The 26,768-nt window shown below is 44.2% G+C and overlaps 1 protein-coding gene across 2 annotated transcripts in view; it reads right to left on the bottom strand.

Annotated features, from left to right (window-relative positions):
* The window catches only part of CFP (complement factor properdin), a 55,913-nt gene extending 48,414 nt beyond the window's left edge, over nucleotides 1-7,499 (bottom strand). For both annotated transcript variants that reach the window (XM_030192390.1, XM_030192391.1), the window contains exons 1-2: nucleotides 7,296-7,499; nucleotides 4,421-4,571 (exon numbers count right to left, since the gene is read on the bottom strand). In XM_030192390.1, coding sequence (XP_030048250.1) covers nucleotides 4,421-4,571; nucleotides 7,296-7,350 — 206 coding nt within the window. In that variant the 5' untranslated portion in view covers nucleotides 7,351-7,499. The remainder of the gene's footprint in view (nucleotides 1-4,420; nucleotides 4,572-7,295) is intronic.
* Between the last annotated feature and the right edge of the window lie 19,269 nt (nucleotides 7,500-26,768).

The following is a 26,768-nucleotide window of genomic DNA, read 5'->3' as shown; positions in this document are numbered from 1 at the left end:
GGGGGCTGAAAAGGAGGGTAGGTGGGATAAGGGGCTAGTACTGGGGCCGGGGGCTGAAAAGGGGCAGGGGCTGAAACTGTGGGGATTGGGGGCTGAAAAGAAGACAGGGAGAAGTGGCTGGGGCTGAAGCTCGGGACTGGTGAGAGAAAAGGGATGGGGCTGAAACTGGGGACTGGTGGGATAGTGGGGCTACAACTGGGGGCTGAAAAAAAGGGGCAGAGAGAGGGAACAGATCCTGGATGGAAGGGGGAATGAGAGGGAGGGCAGACCCTGGATGGATGGGAGAGGGAGGGCATATGGTGGATTGAAGGGGCAGAGAGAAAGGGCAGACAGTGGATGGAAGGGATAGAAAGGGCAGACAGTGAATGGAAGGGGGAGAGAGAGAGAGGGCAGACAGGCAGATGGTGGATGGAAGGGGCAGAGATAGAGGGCAGATGTAGATGGAAGGGGCAGGGAGAGAGGCCAGACATTGGATGGAGGGGACAGCAGAGAGGGCAGACACTGGATGGCAGAGAGAGAGAACGAAAACAGATGCTGGATGGAAGGAAGACAGTGAAAAGAAGATGAGGAAAGCAGAAACCAGAGACAACAAACTGTAAATAAAATATATATTTTTATTTTTTTGCTTTAGGATAAAGTAGTATTGTAGCTGTGTTAACAAATGTTTATAATAGAACATGTAAACAAGGTAATCTTTTTACTGGACTAATTTTAATACATTTTGGCTAACTTTCGGAGAACAAAACCCCCTTCCTCAGGTTAGGATAGGATACTGTAACAGCACTATACTGTATTGACCTGAGGAAGGATGTTTTGGCCTCTGAAAGCTAAATGTATTAGTCCAATAAAATGGTATTATTTTATTTTCTATATTTGTTTTATTTCTATTTGTTAATTTGTAAAGTGGTGATTGGTACTTGTTAGTTTTTTTCAAATTTACATCTGCTGTCTTTATATATTGCACAGTACTAGGAGACATTTTCTGTTTCTGTGGTGTTGCATTGTATGCAGAGTCTTGCATCTTGGGGGTTCAGTTTAATTTTTGTCTAAATAGAAAGTTTATTATTACTTATTCTATAGTGGATTAGGGTGTATCTGTGTTTGTGAAAAATACATGGCTTTCAGTTGGCATTGACTGTGCAGGATCGACGATCTGTATTATTCTGCCTGGTTTCATTTTACAATAGGTGAATTGTTGTTCTAGTGCTCACTGTAATGTTTAAGATGCTTTCATTTTCTTTGTGTGATTCGTAGAAATTACTGCTTATGGTATGGTAGAATTGCTCTATAGGTCCTGAGTGTTTTGAATTCTCGGCATGCCTAGTACTAGATTTTGGAGAGGGGTGTTAAAAAATTACCGGCCCTGGGTGTCAACTACCTTAGCTACGCCACTGTACAGACGTTCAAATATTTGAAAGGTATTAATCCGCAAACGAACCTTTTCCAGAGTTGGGAAGGCGGTAGAACTAGAGGACATGAAATGAGATTGAAGGGGGGCAGACTCAAGAAAAATGTCAGGAAGTATTTTTTCACGGCGAGAGTGGTGGATACTTGGAATGCCCTCCCGCGGGAGGTGATGGAGATGAAAACGGTAACGGAATTCAAACATGTGTGGGATAAACATAAAGGAATCCTGTTCAGAAGGAATGGATCCTTAGAAGCTTAGCCGAGAGGCAGAGCCGGTGGTGGGAAGCAGGGCTAGTGCTGGGCAGACTTCTACGGTCTGTGCCCTGAAAATGGCAGATACAAATCAAGGTAAGGTATACATAAAAAGTAGCACATATGAGTTTATCTTGTTGGGCAGACTGGATGGACCGTGCAGGTCTTTTTCTGCCGTCATCTACTATGTTACTCACGTTACTATGATTGGCTTGTTAAGCCAATTAAGTTATGCGTGTTGTTACAAAATATGCTTGGATTTTGGTGTGGAATGCTAAGTGCACTACCTAGAATCTGGGGATATATGTATAAACACCTAAACTTATATAGAAATTATGCTTCAGAGCAAGTGTACATTTGTGTATGAGCTTTCCAGTAGATTATTTTATTGAGGCACTTACAGGGGAAGTTATCAATATGGACTACTGTTAAGTTGGATAATTTTTCCATGTCAGGTTATTTTTAGCACATTAAGGGCCCTATTTACTAAGCCACGTTATAGGCACGTTAGCGTCTTTAACACGCATTAACCATGTATGCGTGTTAACCGTGTATGTGTCTACAATATCCCTACAGGCACCTACAAGGTTAGCGCATGCACTAATTGTAGGCACATTAAAAACGCTAATGCGCCTTAGTAAACAGGGCCCTTAATATGAGAACCTTTGCTAACAGTAGCCCATGTTGATAACTTCCCCATTTAAGTGCAGTACATATGTTGCCTTTAGAAAATATATGTAACATATATGCCTAGGTGCCCTGTTACAAAATTACCCTCCATGATACATTCTACCATCCAATAAAAAGATGCAGGCACTGGGCTTGCTGGCACCAGCCATCTTTACAGCAGCAATGGTGGGGCACGAGCAAAAAAGACTGCAAATGGAAAGTGGAGGAGCTGAGGGGCTGGTGGGTGACCCAAGGGAGGCAGCAATGATGGCTTATGGGAAGTGAGTGGTCATCAGTGCCACAAAAGATGTGAAAGAAATGTGTATGCTGGTACAGCTTGGGCCTGAAAATAAGTAATTTGTTGTAAAGATTATTGTGACTTGACTGGATTTGAATTTTATTTTATTTGGTTACTCAATAGAACACTTTATAAATTTTTTGGACCTATGATTGACATTTGAGAGTTTTGGCAACATTTAAGTTTATCGTATATGATTTTTGTTTGCTGTCCTCTCTGCTGATGATCCGCAATAAATTTTTTAAAATTTATTTTGAAGAGTTATTTGATTATGCTATGATTTTGTGGATGATGAAATATATATAAAAAAAGCAACTGAATTGAAACAAAAGGGGAAAAAGAAAACATTTCATTTCGTTTTATTTCTTTTGTTTTGGAAATAAAATTCAGCCGCACATTCCTAGTGACGTATATACAAGGAAAATACTTTTTATCTGAATATATGGTTTCAAAATGTGACCTCTATGTGGTCATAACAGCTGAATAATTCTATGTGTACTGCAGTTGCTCAATCATAGACTTCTTCTTTCATGATGTGATTCATTTCTATGTACTTTTCCTATATAAATACAGAACTCAGTTATAAAGTGTAAGCATAAGTCATTCAAAAAGGAGGAAAAAAACGCCTCAAGAAAAAGCTTCTCCCAAAGCTATAAATGGGACAAAAGCTACCATTTCATCATCATGGGCAATAAAAAAAAATCTCCTAAATTTTGTTATTTTTTATTTTATTATTGCTTTTACTATTTCTTTCACTACAAAAGAAAATTCCGCTCTGCCAACCAAATTGAAAAGTTTTACTTAACTTAGGCAGGCTATAAACTCTCTCCTCTTTCTGAGCTTATATCTATATTCATTTCTATGTAACCATATTTTCTTAAGTAAATAGTGAGTGGCATGAGTAGTTACTGTTGAATATCTGTGCTCAACAGGTGACCAAAGAATTGACCCAGACAGGTACATAGTTACAGAGCTGACTGCATCCAAAGAACCTGTCATCAGCTCCACTGTTCCCTCTAAGCAGGGGTGTAGCCAGACACACAATTTTGGGTGGGCCTGGGCCCAAGATGGGTGGGCAGAACTTCATTTTGTCCCACAAGTGATTTGTTCTCTCTCTTACTCACCTGTATACCATATGGTCTGTCAAACATTCTCCCCCCCCCCCGCATACCTTTTAAATAGCAGATATTCAACAGAAGCGAGCAGCAACTAATACACACTGCTCATGTTGGCCCCACACCCTTCCCTCTGATGCAACTTCCTATTTTTGCATAGACGAGAATACATCAGAGGGAAGGCTGTGGGGCTGATGTGAGCAGTATGTATTAGTCGCTGCTCGCTGCAGGTGAAGATCTGCTATTTACAAGGTATGCAGGAGGGACAGTTGTTGGGAGTTTTCGGCTGGTGGGGCTTGGGTATCCCTGCCAGCCACATCATAGACATGCTACTACTGGGTGGGCCTGAGTCCAAAGTGGGTGGGCCTGGGCCCATCTAGGCCCACCCTTGGCTACGCCACTGCCTCTAAGTCGAGCCGGAGTCTTCTGAATGCATTTCTGCTGGTGGGGAGTGGTGCTTCAATATTGCGTTTTAAATCAGTAGGGATAGGAAGGTTCTCTGGAATCCTGCAGAACTTCCCTGTCCCTCACTATTGAAAATATGATAGTGAATCAGCATCCCCCCCCCCCCCCCCCACTGGCAGGACTGTAGGTGGAGGACTCCCACTCAGCTTAGCGGGAACTGTGATCAGCACCCCAATATATTGCATCTATAGAGATCCAGGGATGGTTCACTCACTAGCAGGCTTCGCAGGAGCCATCCGCACTCCTCTTAAAACCATATTTGAGGTTCAGACAGCAGTCTTCCTGTGTCACATCATCCGAGATGAAGTCCAGACATTTCCCAGTGCTGTCGTCAAAGTTGCCGTAGCAGGACACACCTTCCGATACTGAAATGAACACATAGGTTAGAAGGTCTGCTCTAGAAAGCATCCAGCTGATAACCATGAACAATAGGCAAACCACTCTTCTGCACCTCACCTCACCTCACCCCAACCCGCCCCCATAATAGAGCTCTCTGAGGGGCCCTTTACTAAAGGGTTGGCGCGCAGCAACAGGCTTGCCGCGCGCCAATCTGGAACTACTGCCAGGCTACCTGCAGGAACCTGGCGGTAGTTCCCACCTCCAGCGTTGTCATTTCCGGCGCTACAAAAATATTTTCTATTTTTGTAGTGCTGGTGCTTATCTAGTGGTAATCACTGCCCGGTTACCGCCAGGTTAGTGTGGTTAACCTTACCGCCACCTCAGTGGGTGGCGGTAAGTGCTCCCCCTCCAAAATGGCTTCACGGCAAGTGATTCACTTACCACATGGCCAGGGAAATGCCAATGCAGTAAGTGGGGTAAGCAAGGCAGGGGGGCGCCGCTGCCCTGCCGTCCGCTCACTTGCAAAATCTTTTACCTGACGTTGCGATTCTCCTATCTCCCCTGCCCAAAGTGAAAGCAATGCAGTAGTATTCACTGAGGCAGGCAGGTAGGCTCTTCAAGTTATTTAAAAGAATGCAACCAGATTGCTATATATGCTTTGGTTTGGGGATAACTCCTCACTCAGGGTGAGCTTCAGAGCTTGAACAGCATTCAAATTAAAGAGAACCTGAAATTTTAAAAGTGTTAAAAATAAGTTTTAAAAGTATTTGCATTAAATCTAATTGCAGAATTCAGGTGCTGGGAGTCTGTACTTGGTTGTCATATGCTCAGATTTGTTTAAATCATATGCAAATTAGTCCATGTTTGGGAGGTTCTCATTTGCATATTTATGGATAAAAAATGATGGAATGTTTACAGCCTTAATGTTAGGTCATGGCTCTGATCAAAAGTGTGGAGTTTGATCCAAAAACGAAGGGTTTATCTAGTGTTTTTCACTAAAAATTCCCATGAGTGTCTGTATGTTAATCTGCATTCAAATAGAGCTCTCTGGTTGGATGATCAGCTTCTGTTAGAAATCTGCAGGGAAGGGAACAGAGTGAGCAGTGTTGCCAGGTGGGCGGTTTTACCGCCCAATTGGGCGGTTTTCCGCGACCCGCCGCAGGAAATTTTTGCCCGCGGCGGGTTGCAGTTTTTTGGGCTTCTTTTTTGTATTTTGGGCGGTTTTTAGGCGGGTTTTTCGGCTGCAGGGGGCGGGGTTAGTGACGTTTTGGGCGGGGTTAGTGACGTTCTGGGCGGGGGCGATGACGGGGGAGGCGGGGCCGGTGACGGCAGGGGCGGGGTTGATGACGGCGGGGGCGAGGTGATGACGCGGGGGTGGGGGTGTCAGGGGCGGGGTTTGAGTTTGGGCGGGTTTTGGGCTGGATTTAGGCTGGTTTGGGTGGGAAAAAATTTTTCCACCTGGCAACCCTGAGAGTGAGACAGCAACTGACCGTCGGTTTGGCCAAGAGAGACATGCAGCTGTGAGTTCCTGTGTGTGTTGACTGAAATTATAAAAGAGTGCCTGATTATGTAGTAAATGAGAAAATATGAATGAAAAGAGGTTGGTGGAGATTGAAGTTTCTCTAGTGAGAAAAGGATCTGAATATTTCAGGATTACTTGAAGTTTATGAAGAATAGAAAAGGGTGAATTTCAGTTTAAGAGTGTTTAAATCCTATAAGCTATATAAAGGCTAGGTAGATTTAAGTGACTGTAAGCAAGGAAACCTTAATATTTGATCTGAAATAAATATTTGATCTGAGATAGTTGATCAGAGATAAATGTTTGATCTGAATTATATCCTTTGGTGCAAAGGAGATTAGAAAAAGAATCTTTGGAAACTAAGAGGACTTTGCTCACATTTTGAATTAGCATTCCTATTTTGAGTTGGAAATCTTTGAAGTGTTATGAAAATACATTTTGCTTTAATGAAATTGCTAAACTTTAGAGTCAGAGTCTTATCAATGAGGGATACATACAGTGCTATTTTTTCCTGAGGTCCGGCTTACTTGCCTGCTCCCTTCTGTTCCTGCTCTGCTAGATGGAGGGGGAGGGGGGCGCCAACTGATAGTCTGCAGGGGGGCACCAGAGACCCTAGGCACGGCCCTGCATATGGCCATATCTTTTCCAGAAAAAAAAGACCGCTTTTTACCCACTGCAGAAAAAGGACCCCTTAGATAATTCTCTTTGATACAAGACTGTTCTCACCTCATTATAGGGCTCTCTCTGTTACAACATTGTCTCTGAAATAAGGCTATTGCCCCTCAGCTCTGACCTATTACACATTTGATAACCCTGCTTGTTTCAAGGCTTTCTGTTTTATATAATTTTCTGATGGCTATAACACCATCCTTTGTGTGCAAAACTTTCACAGTTATAATACTCCGGCTGCTGTCCTTCACATCTTAAGTCTATCACATGTCACCATAACTCTGTTTGTTGCATTGCTGTCTCATTTATAATAACACTTATTCTGATATAAGGCTCCTTTGCCATAGTTCCATTATATCCCATTCCCCTTACTACAAGGATCTCTCTGACTCAGTGTTCTCTCTGATATAAAGCTTCTGTCCTCGTCTCTGTAGCCTCCTCATTTCAGGGCTCTCTCTGTATTTTAACACTCTCTTTCTCAGCCCAGTCTGTAGAATGTCTCCCATGGGACAGATGTCATAGTGAGGGAGACAGCAGAGAATTCCAGCCTGGGCAGCCTTACCTGGAAGATGCATAGCAAGGAAACAGCTGACCAGCAGAGAAACCTGAATCACCATGTCTCTGGGCTACAGGAGATATGCTGTTATAATGAGAATGCTTACACCCTCCTTGCCTCTGCCCTTCTTTCTCTGGACTGTGCAAAGTGAAGGAAGGATGTGGTGGGGGGTCATGGAAGAAGAAAAGGAGGAGGTCCCTGATGGGAAGAACTTCAACCCTCTCACACTTTTCTGTTTAAAGCAATCCCCACGCCCCCAGCAACAGGCAGCTACTCCTCTGCCAAGCAGGAAGCTCAAAGAAGGAAGGCCACAGAGGGGGCAGGAGAAATAGCTAAAAATAAAAGAGTCTTGCAAACCTTGTGGAATATACTATTAACATCATAAGTACATAAGTACATACTGGGAAAGACCAAAGGTCCATCGAGCCCAGCATCCTGTTTCCAACAGTGGCCAATCCAGGTCACAAATACCTGGCAAGATCCCAAAAATGTACAAAACATTTTATACTGCTTATCCCAGAAATAGTGGATTTTCCCCAGTCCATTTAATAACGGTCTATGGACTTTCCTTTAGGAAGCAGTCCAAACCTTTTTAAAACTCCGCTAAGCTAACCGCCATTACCACATTCTCTGGCAACAAATTCCAGAGTTTAATTACAGGTTGAGTGAAGAAACGTTTTCTCCAATTCGTTTTAAATTTACTACAGTGTAGCTTCATCGCATGCCCCCTAGTCCTAGTATTTTTGGAAAGCGTGAACAGACGCTTCACATCTACCCGTTCAACTTCACTCATCCCCAGCCTATAGTTCATTATATACAGTGACACCTTGTCATAATTGCCCTAATACAGAGGGTAATTTTATAACAGGTCACCTGCTTTAAGAAAGCAAGTAGTCGCCTATGTAGGTGCAATTTTTTAAAGACACAGAGGTGTATATGTGCCTTTATAAAATACTAGTAGAGATGCTGCACAAATGTGTTTACCTTACAAGCCTACCTTGTGGCCAGTGGCGTACCAAGGGGGTGGTGGTGGGGGCAGTCCACCACGGGTGCATGCCGCTGGGGGGTGCCGCAGCGTGCGCCTGTCAGCTGAGTTCTCTAACTTCGCTGCAGCTCCCTCTGCCCCGGAACAGGTTACTTCCTGTTCCGGCCGGGGCAGAGGGAGCTGCAGCAAAGTTAGCAAACTCAGCTGATAGGCACACGCCGCGGCACCCCCTCCCCCAGCGGCGTGCACCGGGGGTGTCATTTCACCGGGGGGGGGGGGGGTGTAATTTTGCGGGGGGGGGGGGGGCGCTGCACCCGGGGGGAGGGCGCATCGGCGATCCGCCCCGGATGTCATGCTGGCTACGATCGCCACTGCTTGTGGCCACTTACATCTACTCTTAAGCTGGTGTAAATGTCTGTGCCTGAATTGTGCAAGCATTTGCGTAGATTTTATACTCTGTGGGCTCGATATTCAGACCACGGGAGTTAGCCCAGCTAACTCCCACGGTCGGTGCTGAGCCTGGATATTCAATGTTGTTCTGTTTCCGGTGACCAGCATTGAATATCCGGTTTATTTTTGGCTGGTTTAAATATAACTGGCCAAGCCGATATTCAGTGCTGGCCAATAAAATTTGAATTGGCCAAACATAGACCTGGTATTCATATGGCCAAATATGACTGCCAAACTTGCACTGAAAATCGGTGGATAGCTGGTTATATCGCGTGACATAACCGGCTATCCGCTAGCCACAAATTTTCAGTGGGTCATGGCCAGCCATGTCCTGCTAAAAATTTGCAGTTAGCAGGTTTTGGTGAATTTAACTGGCCAGGTGCCGATCCTGCTTTTGAATATCGGGGGGTATGTGCATACTTGTGAACTCCACTGATGCTCTTCCCAAATTCCACCCCGTCCATGCCTACATGACATGAAGTCACAGCCCATATTTTTACAATGGTTGATATTTTATAAGAGCCGACTTACACGTGCAAATCAACATTTTATGTGCAAAAATGGTTTCTAAAGTTACCCTTATAAGGTCACTGTATACATCAACACCTTGCTTATGGAATCTTTTTCAGGAACAGCAGCAATCCTATGAACTGGCACCTCATTTTAGACACCACAAAGGAGCACGCTTAATGCCAATTCTGTAGCAGCTTAAAGGTGTGCCTAAGCCATTACAAAATACTAGCGCAAAGCTGCACTGGCCTGACAAAAGTTAGGTGAGTCTACTTATGACAGGTAAATGGCTGATGTAAGTGGGCATGCCTAAGTGTGTCATGCTACAAAAAAACAGAAGAAACCAGTCTTCGCAAAAAAACAACAGAAAACAAAACAGCAAAGACGACTCACAGGAACAAAAATAAAAATAGCCCAAAAATAAAAATAATCAAATTATCAAAATGTAAAAATAATCACAGAATATATGTTTAAAAATATAAATACATTAAATAGACGACACTTTGGTTGTAAAAATTATAAAATGAACTATATTAGCCAAAAGATAGCAGGAAGGACACTTGAAGCGGACACTGGCAGTGGGCCAGAGCCTTTCTCCCTGCATAGCAGGAAGGACACTTGAAGCGGACACTGGCAGTGGGCCAGAGCCTTTCTCCCTGCTATCTTTTGGCTAATAACGTTCATTTTTTAATTTTACAACCAAAGTATCGTCTATTTAATGTATTTATATTTTTAAACATATATTCTGTGATTATTTTTACATTTTGATAATTTGATTATTTTTATTTTTGGGCTATTTTATTTTTATTTTTGTTCCTGTGAGTCATCTTCACTGTTTTGTTTTCTAAGTGTGTCATGCAACATATGCAACTGATAGTATTCTACAAGTTGCAGATGTCATCTGATTTAGGGGGAATGTATTTAATGGCAAAGGCCGTGTTAGAAGATGACACAACACATGCTTGAGCTGAGGTTTACTCCTTCTGAGATTGCTGTGCATACAAGCCCTCTTACGGGCTTTCTTCACTACCCATAAGGAATAGCTTCATGACAGACATCTTCAGCATGTAGATTCCACTTATTGTTTAAAATCCTGTACATCACTATACAAATGATGCAGCTGTACAAACTGATGAAATGGAATGTTGTCATGTATATACCTCAGATGAAAATGTTGGAATAAAGATTATTTCAATCAGTATCCTTGCAAAATATTGATATAACAAATCAAGTACCTACATGAGCAACTGTAGCATCCAAAAACAATGCTAAACAAAATTTTTTGTTGCCATAAGCTGCAGAATTCAACGAGTGCACAAATTGATCAAATAATTGTATTGAGCCTGTCTACATCATAAAGACATCATCAATGCACTTCTTCCACATCCAGACTATCCATATATATAAAGTAGAAGTATATAAAAACTTTTCTCAGAAGCTGCTACGTACAAACATGAAATGGATGAGGCCATAGTAGCACCCATGGCCATACCTTTAGTCTGAAGATAGAATTAGTGATTAAAAAAAATAATTATTGCACAGAGCAACCCTGGCAATAGATAACAAAAATTCCAAGAATGGAGGTGACAAAAATTGTTAACCCAAATGATCTTGAGTTATAGCCAGTGTCTCCAATGGAGGAATATTTGTGTATAAAGAAGAAATGCCCATAGTTACCACACATAATTACATTTTACTGAATTGTTTATGTGATATCACTGTGGAGTTTTTTGTTTGATTTGGTTATTTTCTCCCAGTGTACCAATATTGACTCCATATTTTGTTGGTATAAGTTTGTGGCAAAGTCCTGTATGACTGTTTCTCTCTCTCTCCCTGGCCCTGGGCTGCTTGATAGAAGAAATTATAGGTGTTCTCAGGAGGCTGAGCTCTTTGAACCTGTAAGTGCAGATCTTTTCCTCGATGGGAACACACTATTAAGGTTCTCTGTCCTGGTGGTGCTTTTACTAGGTTGATGTTTTCCACTGCTCCTCTCCTTACAGTATATCTCCTGTGAAGGCAGTGTTGGGTTTCTGGTTCCTGTTCCAAACCCCCTTGGAATCCATACTGCAACTGAGTAAGTGCACTGGCTATATTAATCAATCACGACTCCCCCTCATTTAATAGTGCAATAGTCAAGGAAGCAGAGCTTTCTGAGTCAAAAGCTCACACACTGCTTACTGGTAGAGAAAATAAAAATCACTGCCAAGATGTTTGTTTGTTTTTTTTCTAACAGGCAGAATCTCCTTACTTTAATTACTTGATTGTAGTGGTGTGTTGGCACTGTGGTGCCAGCCAAATTATAAACACTGTTGGTACAGTGGCTTAGCCAGCTAAATACAAGAAGTTGAAGTGTATAAATATTACAGGCCTACAAACAGGTTTTCCTCCCTTTTTTTTAATCTCACTAGTGGGGAAGCCCTTCCAAATCTTGAATGTTCTATGTATTAGAATAGTTTGATTCCTATGCCTGGTGGGCCCTTTGAATTCTTGGGTCATTGATTTTGATATACTGCCTTTCTGTTTAGATTGTAAGCTCTCTTGAGCGGGGACTGTCCTTCCCCATGTTTAAACTTGTACAGCGCTGCGTAACCCTGGCAGCGCTATAGAAATGCTAAGTAGTAGTAGTAGTAGTAGTGATACAATCAAAGAGGTTTATGTTTATTATATGCAGGCACTTTCTCTGTTCTTAGTAGGCTCACAATCTAAGTTTTTGTACCTGGGGCAATGGAAAGTTGTGACTTGCCCAGAGTCACAAGGAGCTTAAGTGGGAATGAAGCCCAGTTCCCCAGGTTTTCAGGTCACTGCACTAACCATTAGGCTACTCCTATTCCCATCTTTAGCCCAAATCCTTAATGCATAATTCTATGCAGCTTTATCAAAAGCTTTTACATTGTGCAGACTAACTGGCAGAGCATTGAAAAAGGGCCACTCTAAGTATTGCTATCAGCTTTCATGGATTAATCAGTAGGTACATGCCAGGTACAAAACCTATCTGATTTCCCAGCTCGGTTAGGCTTTTGTTTGTTAAATTGTGGTAAAATGGTGCATTTACCACACTGTTTTACCTCAAGTGAATTACTACAGCAGTCACATCCACTTCTAAATAGATTTTACCCTTCCTTCTATCCCTCCTGTTCACCTAATTTCTACCTTCTCTCACTTCTCCCTTTCCATTGCCTCTTGCCGCCTCTCCAGTCTTCCAGGTCCTTCACATCATTTCTTGCCCTGCCTCCTACTCCTCACCCATCTCATATCCTTAGACTTGTCTCACACCACATTTCTATTATGAGTTTGTTTTACACCCTCTCCCCTGTATCCCTATCATTCACTCACACTTCTAGCTCCCTGTCCCACACATACTCTCAGCACACACCCTCTAGCTTCACACACTAGTCCTTCTAACACCACGTCAACCTGCCCTCAAATTCCCAGCACCTAGTCCCACCACCCCCACCTATCCATGCTCCAGTTGCCACTCACTCCAATCTTTCTCCACCTCAAATCCCTGCTTGCCCATTTTCTCAGTTGCTTCTCTCCCTACCCACCCAGACCTAATTTTCCAGTCCTTACATCCCTCATCACCTAAGCTGTGGGAGATAGAATGCTAGTAGCCTGGCACACTGTCACACCTGCCCCCCCCCCCCAAAAACCAGCCATGCTAGCTGCTGTGGAGTAGGGCTGTGCAGCTAAACTGCCATGCTGGGTGCACCCCCAACCCCCTGCCCCCGAAAGCTATATTCGTGGCTAAAGAGCCAGATAGAGTCATGAGTCTGACAGCAACATGAAAAGCAGGCGGGTGGGTAGAAGCCTGGGACAGCCAACAGCAGCAGCCACTGGGTGGCTTTGGGACCGAGATGAACATAGCCACAGGTCAAATAAGGTCACACACAATGCAGCAGGGATGGGAATCAGTGGATCAGAGCAAATTGAGGTTCATTTTCTATAATGACAGTTGTTGGGCTAGAGTACACTTAACTTGCTTTACCATCTCCTCACCTTACAGATCTTCCGGCTTTTCCAAATCAGAAAAGTGTAGCAAATAATCTATAAGTGCAAAAAATTATTTCATTGAAAGGTAAAAATGTTCCTAACAGTCTTCTCCTAATGAAAGAGGACAGTGTATATCCAGGAATTTATCTTTTGTTTATTGTGGGTGGAACGTCTGACATTCGTGGCAATGAGCAATATAATCAGCTACATATATCTATATTCATTTTGGGGCAGTAAAGACAGTTCTTTGCTATTTGCTTAGCTTATTCTGTTCCAGTGTTTCCTTCAGTTAATTTTCGAAGAATTGTCTTGGTCATTTCAGTGGGAATGAATGATGATACATGATCTTCTCAATAAGACCCATCTGATAGTTCATGTAGCTATTGAAAATATGCTGTTGCGATTATAGTGTTATCCTCCATGGCTCTTTTTACCTTTTGCAGTGTTGCATCACTTTGTACAGTCTCTGCTATTTGTGCGTTTTGGATGTTGACTTTATGAAATCCATATGTACAAATACATCTTCTGTTATGCCACTGTCTCCAGCTTGCCCAAACTGATATTATCTAGACGTGGTGTCTGCCACCATTAGATTCTTTCAAAAGAAGTGCACTTCACCGGATTTTGTCAAAGCTAATTTGCATATTTTTGACAGGAGGTCATGCCCAGGCCACAACCACTCTCCGCCCAAGCCCCACAGACTCCCTGCACTGCCCCCTTTGACGATGTCACTGGATATGTGATAGACTCGCCCATGCCCCACCTTTTTTGCATAATTTTGCCCCAAACTCCACCCCTTTTGTATAATTCCGCCCCACACCCTGCCCTTTGGGTGATATCACAGGTAGTGATGTCATAACACCCGCCAGACCATGCCCCTTTTCCAAGATGGTAGCGACCACTAGACACCCCACATCACTTCCTGTTTCACACTGCTCACCACCATCTTGGATGGGTCACATGACAGGAAGTGACATCAAACATCCTACCCAACACCACACTCTACGGCCTAGGAGGACTGTGCACATCTTAATTTATTTCTCTCTTTCTGTCAGGAAAGAAAATAGGCATTTTTTAGCCTTCAGACTACCTGTTTCTTTTTTTTTCTTTCACTGCTTTAACAATTTTAAGACCTTAAATCGTGTTTATTTAAGGTGGACCTAGACCGATCTTTCTGCTTTTTTAAAAACGACAGGCTGAGAGCTCACTATGCTGAATTCCAGCCATTTGAGAGCGTGCAGCCCTCCTCTCCTCAATCTCCTGCATTTTAGCAGCCACAGACTGTTTCATAGCTGCCCTTTCTCAGGAGAGATCTGACAGGTGCAGTAAAAAATACAAAATTACATTTTAGGCTTTAAAGGGCACTTATGCAAAAAAATTAGTGTGAATGGTTTCTGCTGAATTTTAAAACAAAACCTACTGATTTTACAAACATTTCATCATGCAACATTTTGTACACAGAGATCAGCAAACATGCTGATTTTAAGTTGATCTTCTCAATGTGAGCTTGATCAGACTGACAAACAGCCCCCCTTTCTCTATCCCACAAGCACTTACCCTCCCTTTTCTGCTGTCATGTTGAAAGAAAAAAATCTGTTTTTAGAGATCAGAGCATCACTCAATGGTGTGTGCATAGACACCCCTCCCTAACTCCCCTTTCAGTGGGCAATTCAGAAAAAGCAGAGCTGTGTGATTACAGACTTTTTTAAGATAGAGAGAAAAAAACAGAGCATACATTTACACTGTTTTTTTAATCAATGCGGCACACGTCATTCAAAACACAGGAGTTCCTTTAGCAAAGAAGACTGCCTCCACAGTCTCACCCTCTCCATCCCAGCAGGCAAGGTCACATGAATGAAATGTATAGCAGCTTCCATTTTTACAAGGATTTTAACCTAAGAAGCATTGTGTAAAATACAAGCAGGCTCAAATGTTAGCAAATAAAGTTAAGTAAAACACATTCAAAGAAGTTTTTTTGAGTACAATACGTAAGGTATGTGGACATAATCAGTAGGCATACAATACAACCGCATTCCAGACATGTCTGGATTAGAAATACATATCACATTTACACGCTGACATCTTGAAAAAAAGTTGGCAAATCCTAAAGCTCTTGCACATAGAGAGATTCAGCATCCAGCTATCCATTCACTTCCTTCCCACTCCCTTTACATGGTTCCCCCACCCCACAGCGCTGAGGACTTTTAAAAATAAAACATCCTCTTTCTACAACGCTGTACTAGTGTTGAAACACACACCGCCCTATGAAGTCATGTACAAAAAAACCCTGAACAGAATTTACTTCGACCCAGAGGCAGTCGGGAGTTTAGGATGCTTCACGCCTCTGCTCAGAGCCTCTAGAAAATACAATCATACTCTCAAATGAAAACAGGTAAAAGTGTGTCTCAGGGAGCAAGATGCTTACACCTTACACCGACCTGTTTGCATTCGTTTTCAAAGAAACAAAACCATAGTTTAAGGGGTGGACACTCAGTGACAAGTGGACTTGGTGAATCTGTCGGCTGTGTTTTATTTTTAACTATGGCTATAAATACATACTGATGATTATCAACATCTTATCAAAATATTCTTGGTCTGCGTGTCTAAAAACAAAAACAGGTTGTGAAGTGGCTGAAGCCTTTGAAAAGGTGTTTAGTTTAGGCTGCATGCCTTAAACAAATGCAGATGGACAAGAGTAAATAGTTTTTAAATAAACTTGTATGGACATTACTGAAAAGAAAAGGAATCTGCCATTTTGTGACCAACAACAAGGTAAAAGTGGCTGTGGTACAGAGGTTTAACCACACCCTAAAGTCTAAAATGTGGAGGTACTTTACGTCTTGCAACACTTTTCACTATATAGATGTATTGCAGGCCATGCTATGTAATTATAATCAGAGTTTTCATAGAATCATAAGAGGCAGACCTATCGATGCGACATCTCTGAATTCTCTGCAGGTCTGGAAAATGATCTATAGAGGGAACGCAAAACTGGAAATGGCCGTGAAACGTTTTGTAAAAGGCCACCACGTAAGACTGAAAAAAAAGGGGTTCAAACAGACATGGACCAATGAGATATTTATAATAAATAATGGATGTGTTAAACAAGTGGCAGAGGCCTGTTTATAAGTTACGGGATTACAACAGGGAAACTGTGGAAGATTCTTTTTACTCCAAAGAATTATTAAAAATCAATCCTGACACTGACAGGGTCTACTTACTGAAAAGTTTTAGAAGTAAAAAGAAGGGTTGGAACAAAAAAATGTCTAGTGAAACGGAGAGGTTGGCCCGAGAAATTTAACAATTGGGTGCTGGCCAATGAGATACAAGACATCTAAGGCTGTGCACAAAATCCAATATGAACAATGAGGGGTTCTACATCATAGTATCTAGCAATGCCTCTGCGGAAATATTTCCACAAAACACCAGTTCTAATTTTACAGTACGGTTTAAGACCTCTGGACCTGCATGGCCCTTGGGAACTGAGTTTAGTGAAAATGCAATACCCACACACGTGGGACAACGTTACAAAAGGCCCATTTTATGTCTTGATGTTTATGGCTTTACCGGATGAAACATTTGGAGAGGGTACTACCCAAGCTTGGAAGCTTTAACAGAGAGTATGAATGAAGACATCACCAATTGCTATGATAAGCAGCCCCTGCTACTCTCTTATGACACCATCAGACATAGAAATGTAATGATAAATATGGGCTTACCAGTGCTCATCCGAGCACATGATGAAATAACAATAATTTTGGGGTTAGAACCTAATGGTTTTAACTAACTAACTAACTACTAACATTTCTAAAGCGCTACTAGGGTTACGCAGCGCTGTACAATTTAAACATAGAAGGACAGTCCCTGCTCAAAGAGCTTACAATCTAAAAGACAAGAGAACAATCTAAAGACAAGTGTACAATCTAGAGGACGAGTGAACAGTTAATCTGATAGGGTGGATAGATTGGGGCATTCTATATTTCTCAAGCGGTTAGGTGCCGAAGGCAGCATTGAAGAGGTGAGTTTTAAGCAGAGATTTGAAGATGGGTAGGGAGGGGGGGGGGCAGGGCGTATGGGTAAAGGAAGATTGTTCCAGGCATAGGGTGAGGCAAGGCAGAATGAGGTTTTACTAGTATTGCAAGCTGACATCACAGGTGGTTTGAACACCTTGAATCTCTACACAGACAACATGGAGCATCAGCTAGTAGCAGATCATTTTGTACCACTGCTGCGCTATATACCAATTAAAGGGAAAAGTAATGAGTTCATCACCTTCATGTATAATAAACCCCATTATGTCCCCATGAACACTTTAAAATAAAGATGGACCAGAACAGACACGTCTCATTTCACTGTGGGAAGGTGATCCTTAAGCTTCACTTTTGACCCCAGAAAACAATCATATTTTAACATGGCAGCAATTAAAACGTACGGTGACCTGGCAGCATGCAGAGATTATTATGAGGCCCAGGCTGGTCGGTTTTATGGATCACCCATTATGTACAGAGTAGGGATTGGTGGTGTGATTCCATAGTCTCTTTAGAAAAGCACTAACGTTGCTGAGAGGGGGCATTGAGATTATTAACTCACATGTGAAAAGAGCTGCCAGAAACATAGCCAAAGATGTGATGGGTCATGTCACCATGGCCGTTCTGAATAACATGAATAACTACTACTACTACTTATCATTTCTATAGCGCTACTAGATATACACAGCGCTGTACAGTTGAAAATGAAAAGACAGTCCCTGCTCGACAGAGCTTACAATCTAATTAGGACAGACAAACAGGACAAATAAGAGATAAGGGAATTACTAAGGTGGGGATGATAAAATAAGGATACTGAACAAGTGAGTAAGGGTTAGGAGTTAAAAGCAGCAAGCATGAGAAGGATGCATGAGAAGGAATGGCGCAGGCATGCATCAAACTCTTCAGTTGCCTTAGTGAAAATTTAAACTCCCGACCGCCTCTGGATCTTAGGTTTTTTTGTATGACTTCATAGGGCAGTGCGCATTTCAACACTAGCATAGCATCATAAAAAGAGGGTGTTTTATTTTAAAAATTCTTGGTGCTGTGGGGTGGAGGGACTGTGTAAGGCAAATGGGGAGGAGGAGGATGGCTAGCTGGATGATGAATCTCTCTATATGCAAGAGCTTTAGGATTTCTTCAAGTTGTCAGCATGTAAAGTATGATATGTATTTCTAGTCCAGACATGTCTGGAATGGGGTCATATCATATAGCTACAGATTATGTCCACACACCTTGTATATTGTACTAAAAAAAACTTCTTTGCATGCGTTTTACTTACCTTGATTTGTTAACGTTTGAGCCTGCTTGTATTTTACACAATGCTTCTTAGGTTAAAACCCTTGTATAAAGGGAAGCTGACATACATTTCATTAATGTGATCTTGCCTGCTGGGATGGGGAGAGTAGGACTGTGGGGGTAGTCTTCTTGGCTAAAGGAACTCCTGTGTTTTGCATGACTTGTGCTGTATTGATGAAAAAAACCCCAATGTAAATATATGGCTTTGGGGTTTTCTTTCTATCTTAAAAAAATCTGAATTGCACAGCTCTGCCCACTGAAAGGGGGGATAGGGAGGGGTGTCTATGCACACGCCATTGTGTGATGCTCTGATCTCTAAAACAGATTTTTTTTTCTTCAACATGATCGCAGTAGAGACAGGGGGGCCAGTATGATTGAGCTTACACTGAGAACAGCTTAAAATCAGCATGTTTGCTGATCTCTGTGTACAAAACGTTGCACAGGGAAATGGTTGTAAAACCAGTAAGTTTGTTTTAAAATTCAACAGTAACTACTCACACTAATTTTTTGCCTTTTAAAGCCTAAAATGTTACTTTGCTTTTTTCCTGTACTGGCCAAATCTCTCCTGAAAGAGGGTAGCTGTGAAACAGTGTGTGGCTGCTAAGATGCAGATGATTGGGAAGGGGAGGACTGTATGCTTTCAAACAGCTGGAATTCAGCACAATGAACTTTCAGCCTGTTGTTTTTAAAAAAGCAGACACACTGGTCATGGTCCTCCTTATATAAACATGATTTAAGGTCTTAAAATTGTCAGCAGTGATTTAAATAGAAATAATTTTTTTTTTTAAAGAAGTAAGTAGTCTGGAAGTGACGTCACTGGGGAACATGGCTGCCTAAGTGCCAAGCTCCCGATCACTCGCAGCCTTTTTTTTGCATTCCTCCAGCTCACGGCGATTTGCTTTTGCCTGATCTGCACGGCAGAGACACTCCACTTGCGAGCGTTCTGGAGAGGTGATGCAGACCCGTGCAGAGCCAGTTGATCTCTCCCAGTTTGCATTGGAGGGTGGCACGAGCAAGAAGCACATGGCGGCCCAAGTGGAGGAGCCCTTGGAGGAGCAGGAGCTAAACGGAGGCCCGTCCTCTGGGGATGGGCTCACGACGCAAGACCAGGCAGGTCCCGAAGATGGAGTTTTCCCGGAGCTGCGTTCCTGGCTGCAGGAGATTCGGTCGGAGCTTACGGCGGTCCGCTCTGATCTGGCCGCTTTGGGGGCTGACCTATGAGGTGAGATTAAAGAGCTCGGATGCCGGGTGGAGGAAACTGAGGGCCAAATTGACGCACATGCAGAGGCACTGGGGTCCATGGACCGGCAGATCACAGATGTCCGCATCGATCGGTCAGCAACAAATGGCTGACAAACTAGAAGACTTAGAAAACCGGAGCAGACGCAACAATCTGCGGGTCCGCGGTCTTCCAGAGACCCCAACATACCAAGACAGTCGGTGGTCCAACGAGTGGTTAGTTCGCTGCTTTCTGCAACTGAGTCGCCTATTGCCCCGGACAGTGTAATATTGGAGAGCTCTCATCGAGCTTTGGGGCCGACAAGGAATAACCCCCCTAAAGATATTAAAGCCTGTTTTCAGGATTTCAAGCTGAAAGAGCAGGTCTTAAAAGCCGCACGCCAAGCTAGCAATTTCAAATGGGACTCCTACTCTGTGGAGATGTATCAAGATCTGGCATCAGCCACATTGAAATTCCTGGCTGACCTGAAGCCTGTTACAGCCAGACTTCGTGAACTGGGTATCTGGTATAGGTGGAGACATCCCTTTGCACTGGTTTTCTATAAAGATGGACGCATGCACCAGGTTAAATCTGTTTCAGAAGTGTGCGAGGTCCTCCCTGAGGGGGACCTAACAGCGACACCATCACAATCTGGCGTGACTTGGCCTGACATCACCCTGAGGTCTCATCCGAAGTGGCAGCGAGTGGGGCACAAACATCTGCAGCGCCAGCAATCGGCTGGCCGCCTCACTTGAGGGTGGACCAGGAGTATATAATAAGATCATTTCTATGTTGACAGTGTTGGACCCCCTTTCTGGGGTCAGTGTTCTTGTGTGGAAGATGCTGTTTTGACTGTTGAGACTGGGAGAGTTGGACCTGCTCAATGTTTGGGATTGCTGCTGTAAGGTGCTGGGGGATATATTGATGTTCCATACTTTCACCATTTGTTGCTGAGTGGGGGTTTAATATAGCTGGATGCATGATAGGTTGTGGGTGTTAGGGTCACATTCCTTCCCTAGGGCACCTATTCTGACATGGATGGGGGAGGAGAGGGGAGGGAGGAGACCTGAATGGGTGTGGGGGGACTGGTTTGGTGGTTGAATGGTGGTCGGGAGTGGAGGGAGAGGGGTGTGATTGGAGGGGGTGTGGATGACTGGAGCGGGGCTATAACACTGTTAGGATGGCAGATATAAACTTAATGCTCCTGAATGTCAGGGGTTTGAATGTGCATATCAAGCGTCAGCTGCTATTTCGGGAGCTGGTTCGTTTGAAGGTGGACATTGCCCTGATTCAGGAGACACATCTAAGCCACAACACGAGCATTTGTGTAGACATCGTAATTATCCACTTATGTATTTTGCATCTAATCGTGTGGGTGGCAAGACCAAGGGGGTTCTGATAGCATTTAAAGATTCCCATCCTTGGCGTATTGAAAAAACAATTCGAGATAAGGGGGGGTCATTTCTTATTTGTAATTTTTTCAGTGTGGACTCAAAAATACACTATAGTAAATATATATGGGCCTAATGTGGATCATAGGGAATTTTTTCACTAATTGGATCAGTTATTACTGGCACATGGGGAGGGGTCAGTGTTAGTTGGGGGGGGGGGGGGACTTTAACCTCACCTTAAACCCCCGGTTAGATAACTCGACTCTAACAATACAATATGCTCAACAGAGCCATTCACTGCTTCATGCATTTTTAGCTAGGTGGCAATTGATAGATCTCTGGCGACATACAAACCCTGTACAGAGAGAATACACGTATTTCTCATCAGTTCATCAATCTTATTCTCGTATTGAATTCTGGTTAGGCGACGCGTCAACTCTTCCATGTATTCAGGAGCAGCGGATAATACCTTGCACATGGTCAGATCATAGTCCGGTTGCTCTATGTCTTTGTTCTCGGACCCGGTCTAATATTACCCCACACTGGCGCTTAGACGATGTCTTGCTCTCTGATGTGACTAATATTCAACAACTTGAGTGTCTGATTAAAGAATATATCCAATTAAATGATAATGGGGAGGTCTCATCTGTGGGGCTCTGGGAGGGGTTCAAAGCGGTCATGCGAGGGCACCTTAATGCCTTAAAGGCTCATGTGCGAAAAGGAAAACAGCAGGTGGAGAACTCTTTGCGGGGACGCTTGGTGGAGTGGAAAAACTCATAATGGAGCAACACTCTCGCTCTCCCCCTCAGCTTTTACTAGATCAAGCACATAAACTTCCTCAGGAGTTGTATGAGTTGCAATTAGCCGATATCTCAGAGCAGCTGCAGAGGGTCCAACAGATGCATTTTGAATTTGGGAATAAAGCAAGTAGACTTTTGGCTCATAAGTTAAAAAAGCAGGCGAGTCGAGCCCAGATCTCACAAATGAGAGATGGTAGTGGAGTGGTAACCTTGGATCCAGATGAGTTACAACTAATGTTTCAAGAGTTCTATGCGAAACTTTACACTTCTGACATTGATCCATCGAAGGATGAGGTATCGGCTTTTCTAGATCAGATTTGCTTACCGAGGTTACTGGAAGTGGCCCAACACAGGCTATCTAGACCTATTGATGAGATTCTAGAAGCAATCAAGGCCTTGCCCCCCCCCCCCAAGCAGGGGCGTAGCCACGGGTGGGCCTGGGTGGGCCTGGACCCACCCACTTTGGGCTCAGGCCCACCCAGCGATGATGAGAGACGCCAAAAGAATTGATCCGCCGCCGGCACGCTGCACGCCTTCTTTCCCCTCCCTCCCCCCCTTCGGGCAGCCGCAGTCTAACACTACAGCTGAGCAAAGCTGTACCGCACCGCACCGGGTCCGTCCGTCTCTGTCCTGCCGCTACTTCTGCCCTCCGGCTCCGGGTGATCTTTGTTTGCTCTTCTGCTGCTTATCTGCAGCGGTTCCGGAACCGCAAGCTCCCAGGCCTGTCTGTATGCTGCCTGCGACTGCTTCCTTGGCGCTGGCCCCGCCTACTCTTCTGAAGAGGCGGGGCCTAGCGCCGAGGAAGCAGTCGCAGGCAGCATACACAGACAGGCCTGGAAGCGTGCGGTTCCGGAACCGCTGCAGATAAGCAGCAGAAGAGCAAACAAAGGTCACCCGGAGCCGTAGGGCAGAAGTAGCGGCAGGACAGAGACGGACCCGGTGCGGTGCGGTACAGCTTTGCACAGCTGTAACGTTAGACTGCGGCTGCCCGAAGGGGGGGGAGGGAGGGGAAAGAAGGCGTGCAGCCAGCGTGTCAGGCTGGGGAAAGGGAGGGAAAAATGTGTGTGTGGTGGTGGTGGTAGTGGTGGGTGGGTGGGTGGGGGTCGGGGAGAGACAGGAGCACTGTTGGGATGAGGGAGTGAGACAGGGTAGAGCTAGGTAGGGGGAGGGACGGAGAGATGCTGCAAGGGGAAAGAGAGGGAGAATTGTTGGATATGGGTGGGATGGGGAGATGGAGAGAAAGGGCATGAGAGAAAAAAAAACATTTTGGACATGGAAGTGGAAGGGAGAGGTGAGAGGGGAAATGTTGAACATGGCAGTGAGGGAAAGGAAGGATGGAGAGATGATGATGGTGGTGCTAGGGGGCAGAGAGAGATGTCAAACCAGGGGCTCAAGGCAGGGAGAGGGAGAAAAGTTGGACATGAAGGTAGAGGAGAGGAAAGGAGAGATGCACAAGTGGGGGAGGGGAGAAAGAGGGAAGATGGATCCAGGGAGAGAAGATAGACAATGGATGGTAGGGAAGAGAAAGGGAAAAATGCTGGACAATGGGGGAGGGGAGAGAGATGGGACAGGAAGATGCTGGTGGTGGGAGGGTAGAAAGAGGGAACAGATGCTGGGCTGGAAGGGTGGAGGGAGGGAGACACTGGGAATGGTGGAAAGCATGGGGGAGAGGCCCAGGGAGTGGAGATGGCAAGGAAAAAATGAGAGAATAGTGATCACAGGGGGTAGAAATATGGTAATGGCGTGTAGATCAAAGATGGAAGGCTGAGAAGGAGAGAGATGGGGAATGGGAGAGCTAGTGGGTGAAAGGAGATGGAAATGTGATAGATATCTGAAAAGTAAAAAGAAGGAAAAGATTTAGAAAGAGGATGAAATTTGAGTGTACAGAGGCAGAAAAGAAAAAAAAAAAGAAAGGAAAGAGCTAAAATGGAAGGATCAATATTTCAGAGGTAGGTGTAGTGAGGAAATGAAACGACAGGAGAAAAAAGACAAATGGACAACCGCTTGAAGAATTAGCAGAAGACAGACAGGAAAGCGGGAAAGAGAAATTGGAACCAACATGATGGAAAAATAAAATGTCCAGACAATAAAGGTAGGAAAATCATTTTACTTTGAATATTTTAAATGGAATATGTTAACTTTGGGAAATGTGCATAGCGGATGTCTTTTTATTGTGTTAAGTAGAAAAGAAAATATGCTTTTGTTTTGGGGTTTTTTTTCTCCAGTGTTGCAGTACATGCTGAGTTTCCCAGTTCAATTTTGTCTATATATTTTTATTTCTAATTTGTGAGGGTCTGTCAGTGTGACTTTAACTGCAGATGAGGAGATTGGAGAGGAGAGGGAATTGGGGGAGGGGCTTTATTTTCTGCCCTGGTCACCAGCATGGCTAACGGCAGCCCTGACCCTTGCTGTAGCTAGTGGGGATTCCCAAGCCCTACTAGCTGGGGTCTCTTCTGAAGCTGGCCAGAGATGCCTTCTACTGAGCTTGGCAGATGGGGGCAGCATCCTGGAGCCACTGACAACTAAGCATGTATGGGGTGTTGGCATCAGTAGCTCGAGGAGTTGCTGCTGCCTACTGGGCTTGGTGGAGAGGAGTTCTGGCCATCTTTACTGGAGGCCTTCAGCTGACAGAGATTGGGGATCCTCATCTGCTAAAGTATTTATATTTTGAATTGGGAAGTGCTGGGGAAGAGAGAAAATTTTGTGCCCACCCACTTTGTGTTCAGGCCCACCCAAAATTGGCTGTCTGGCTACGCCACTGCCCCCAAGTCTCTGGGGCCAGATGGCTTCACTAACAAGTTTTACAAGATTTTTGGTAAGCTTTTGGCCCCTCTCCTCTTGAGGGTGTTTAACTCACTGCAGGAGGCACAGACACTTGGAATTTGGCTTTGATCACAATTCTACCTAAACCGGGTAAAGACCCGCAAATCTGCAGTTGCTATAGGCTGATCTCTCTATTAGGAGTAGATTATAAAATCTTCACCAAGATACAGGCCTCTCATCTACAACATTATCTTCCGCTTTTAGTGCAGGAGGATCAGGCAGGGTTTGTTCATGGGCGTCAAACTTTTGATAACATCCGTCGGGTGCTTCACCTTATCTACTGTGCTCATTCCTTGAAAGTACCCATGTGTCTACTTTCATTAGATCCCGAGAAGGCATTCGATAGGGTGCACTGGCCCTTCTTGTTTGCAGTTGTGGAGAGAATGGGAATATCGGGCTGTTTTCTTCATTGGCTACATCTTTTATATAAGGGGCCACTGCTGCTGTACGAGTAAATGGTAGCCATTCCTCTCAGTTTCCCTTGTTCCGGAGAATGAGACAGGGCTGTGCTTTGTCCCCCCCTCCTCTTTGCAATGGTGATCGAGCCTCTAGCTATCTATATTTGCACACGCCCATATATGAAAGGGATGTGGCAGGGTATGATTGAATCCTGTTGTTTGCAGATGACATATTACTTACCTTAACTGAGCCAGGTACTTCTTTCCCAGCCCTGTCTTCCATACTGCATGATTATGGGAAGGTGTCAGGTTTTAAGATAAACATGGACAAGTCTGAAGCCCTGAACATCACAGTCCCAGACGATCAGGTTACAAGGCTGAGATCCAGCTATCCGTTTTGTTGGGAACCTCGATTTATCAGGTACCTGGGGGTCAACTTGACTAAGCGCCTAGAGGATCTTTACGAGGCAAACTTCCCTGCTAAAATGCGGGAGCTATTTTTAGAGTTGGAGAGATGGGAGGGACTGACGATCTCTTGGCTAGGACGCATAAATGCGGTTAAAATGATTCTGCTCCCCAAATTGCTATACTTGTTTATGGCACTACCAATTTCTCTACCTGATAAATTCTTTCAAAGCTTGCATAGGAGAGTGTTCTCTTTTATTTGGAAGAGGAAACCCCCACGGGTACGTCGAGTGGTAATGTACCAGCCACGAGCCCATGGGGGAATGGGAGTCCCCTCCTTCCTTCTTTCTTTATCATCAGGCAGCTCACCTTAGAATTTTGGCGGATTGGCTCCAAGGGGGAAGGAAGATCTGGACAGTGCTGGAGCAAACCTGGTTTGACCAATACCCACTGAGGGCTATCCCCTAGTTACCTGATAATTTATTAAGGGGGGTGGTTAAAATAGCCCCGTCCCTTCTTCAGTGGCCCCTTAAAACCTGGTATGCAACTAGAGGGTGCTTCTTTCCAGGGCGCAAGCATTTCTTACATATGCCTATACGATTTGCATCTGGATTTCCCCCTGGGGCATCCGATCCTTGTTATGGCAAGTGGGAACAATCAGGTCTATGCGAGCTTGGGCAAGTGTGGGAACATGGCAGACCTTTAGCGTTTGAGGTAGTACAAGAAGAATATGGGATACCCTCATCTAATGCATTTCAATATCACCAACTACGAGACTTTATCCTTAGGCGAGCAAGGGGGGAGTTAAGTCTAGCGGAAACGCAATTGGAGCAGGCAATGGCCGGGGGGGGGGGGGGGGGGGAGAGGAGGGATATCAAGAATCTATAAGGCACTGCTCCAGTGGACTAAACCTGTTACTTATTACCTACAAAAGTGGGAAAAGGCATTGGGGGTATCCTATGACTATACAGAATGGGAAAGGGTATTCAAATCCTTACTCAAGGGGTAGGTGTCCAGTCCCCTGGTAGAGAATGGATACAAGATACTTTACTGTTGGTACTATACTCCCAAGAGATTGGTTAGAATGTTCAGGGGGGGAGGGGTCAGCCTTGTGTTGGCGCCAGTGTGGGGGTGGAGGGTGATATGTATCACATTTTGTGGTCTTGCCCCTCAGCACAAGAGTT

Source organism: Microcaecilia unicolor, chromosome 2 (assembly GCF_901765095.1).
Source record: "Microcaecilia unicolor chromosome 2, aMicUni1.1, whole genome shotgun sequence".
Taxonomy (NCBI): Eukaryota; Metazoa; Chordata; class Amphibia; order Gymnophiona; family Siphonopidae; genus Microcaecilia; species Microcaecilia unicolor.
Note: the sequence above shows the minus strand (reverse complement) of the source record. Positions and strands in the feature narration are given on the sequence as shown.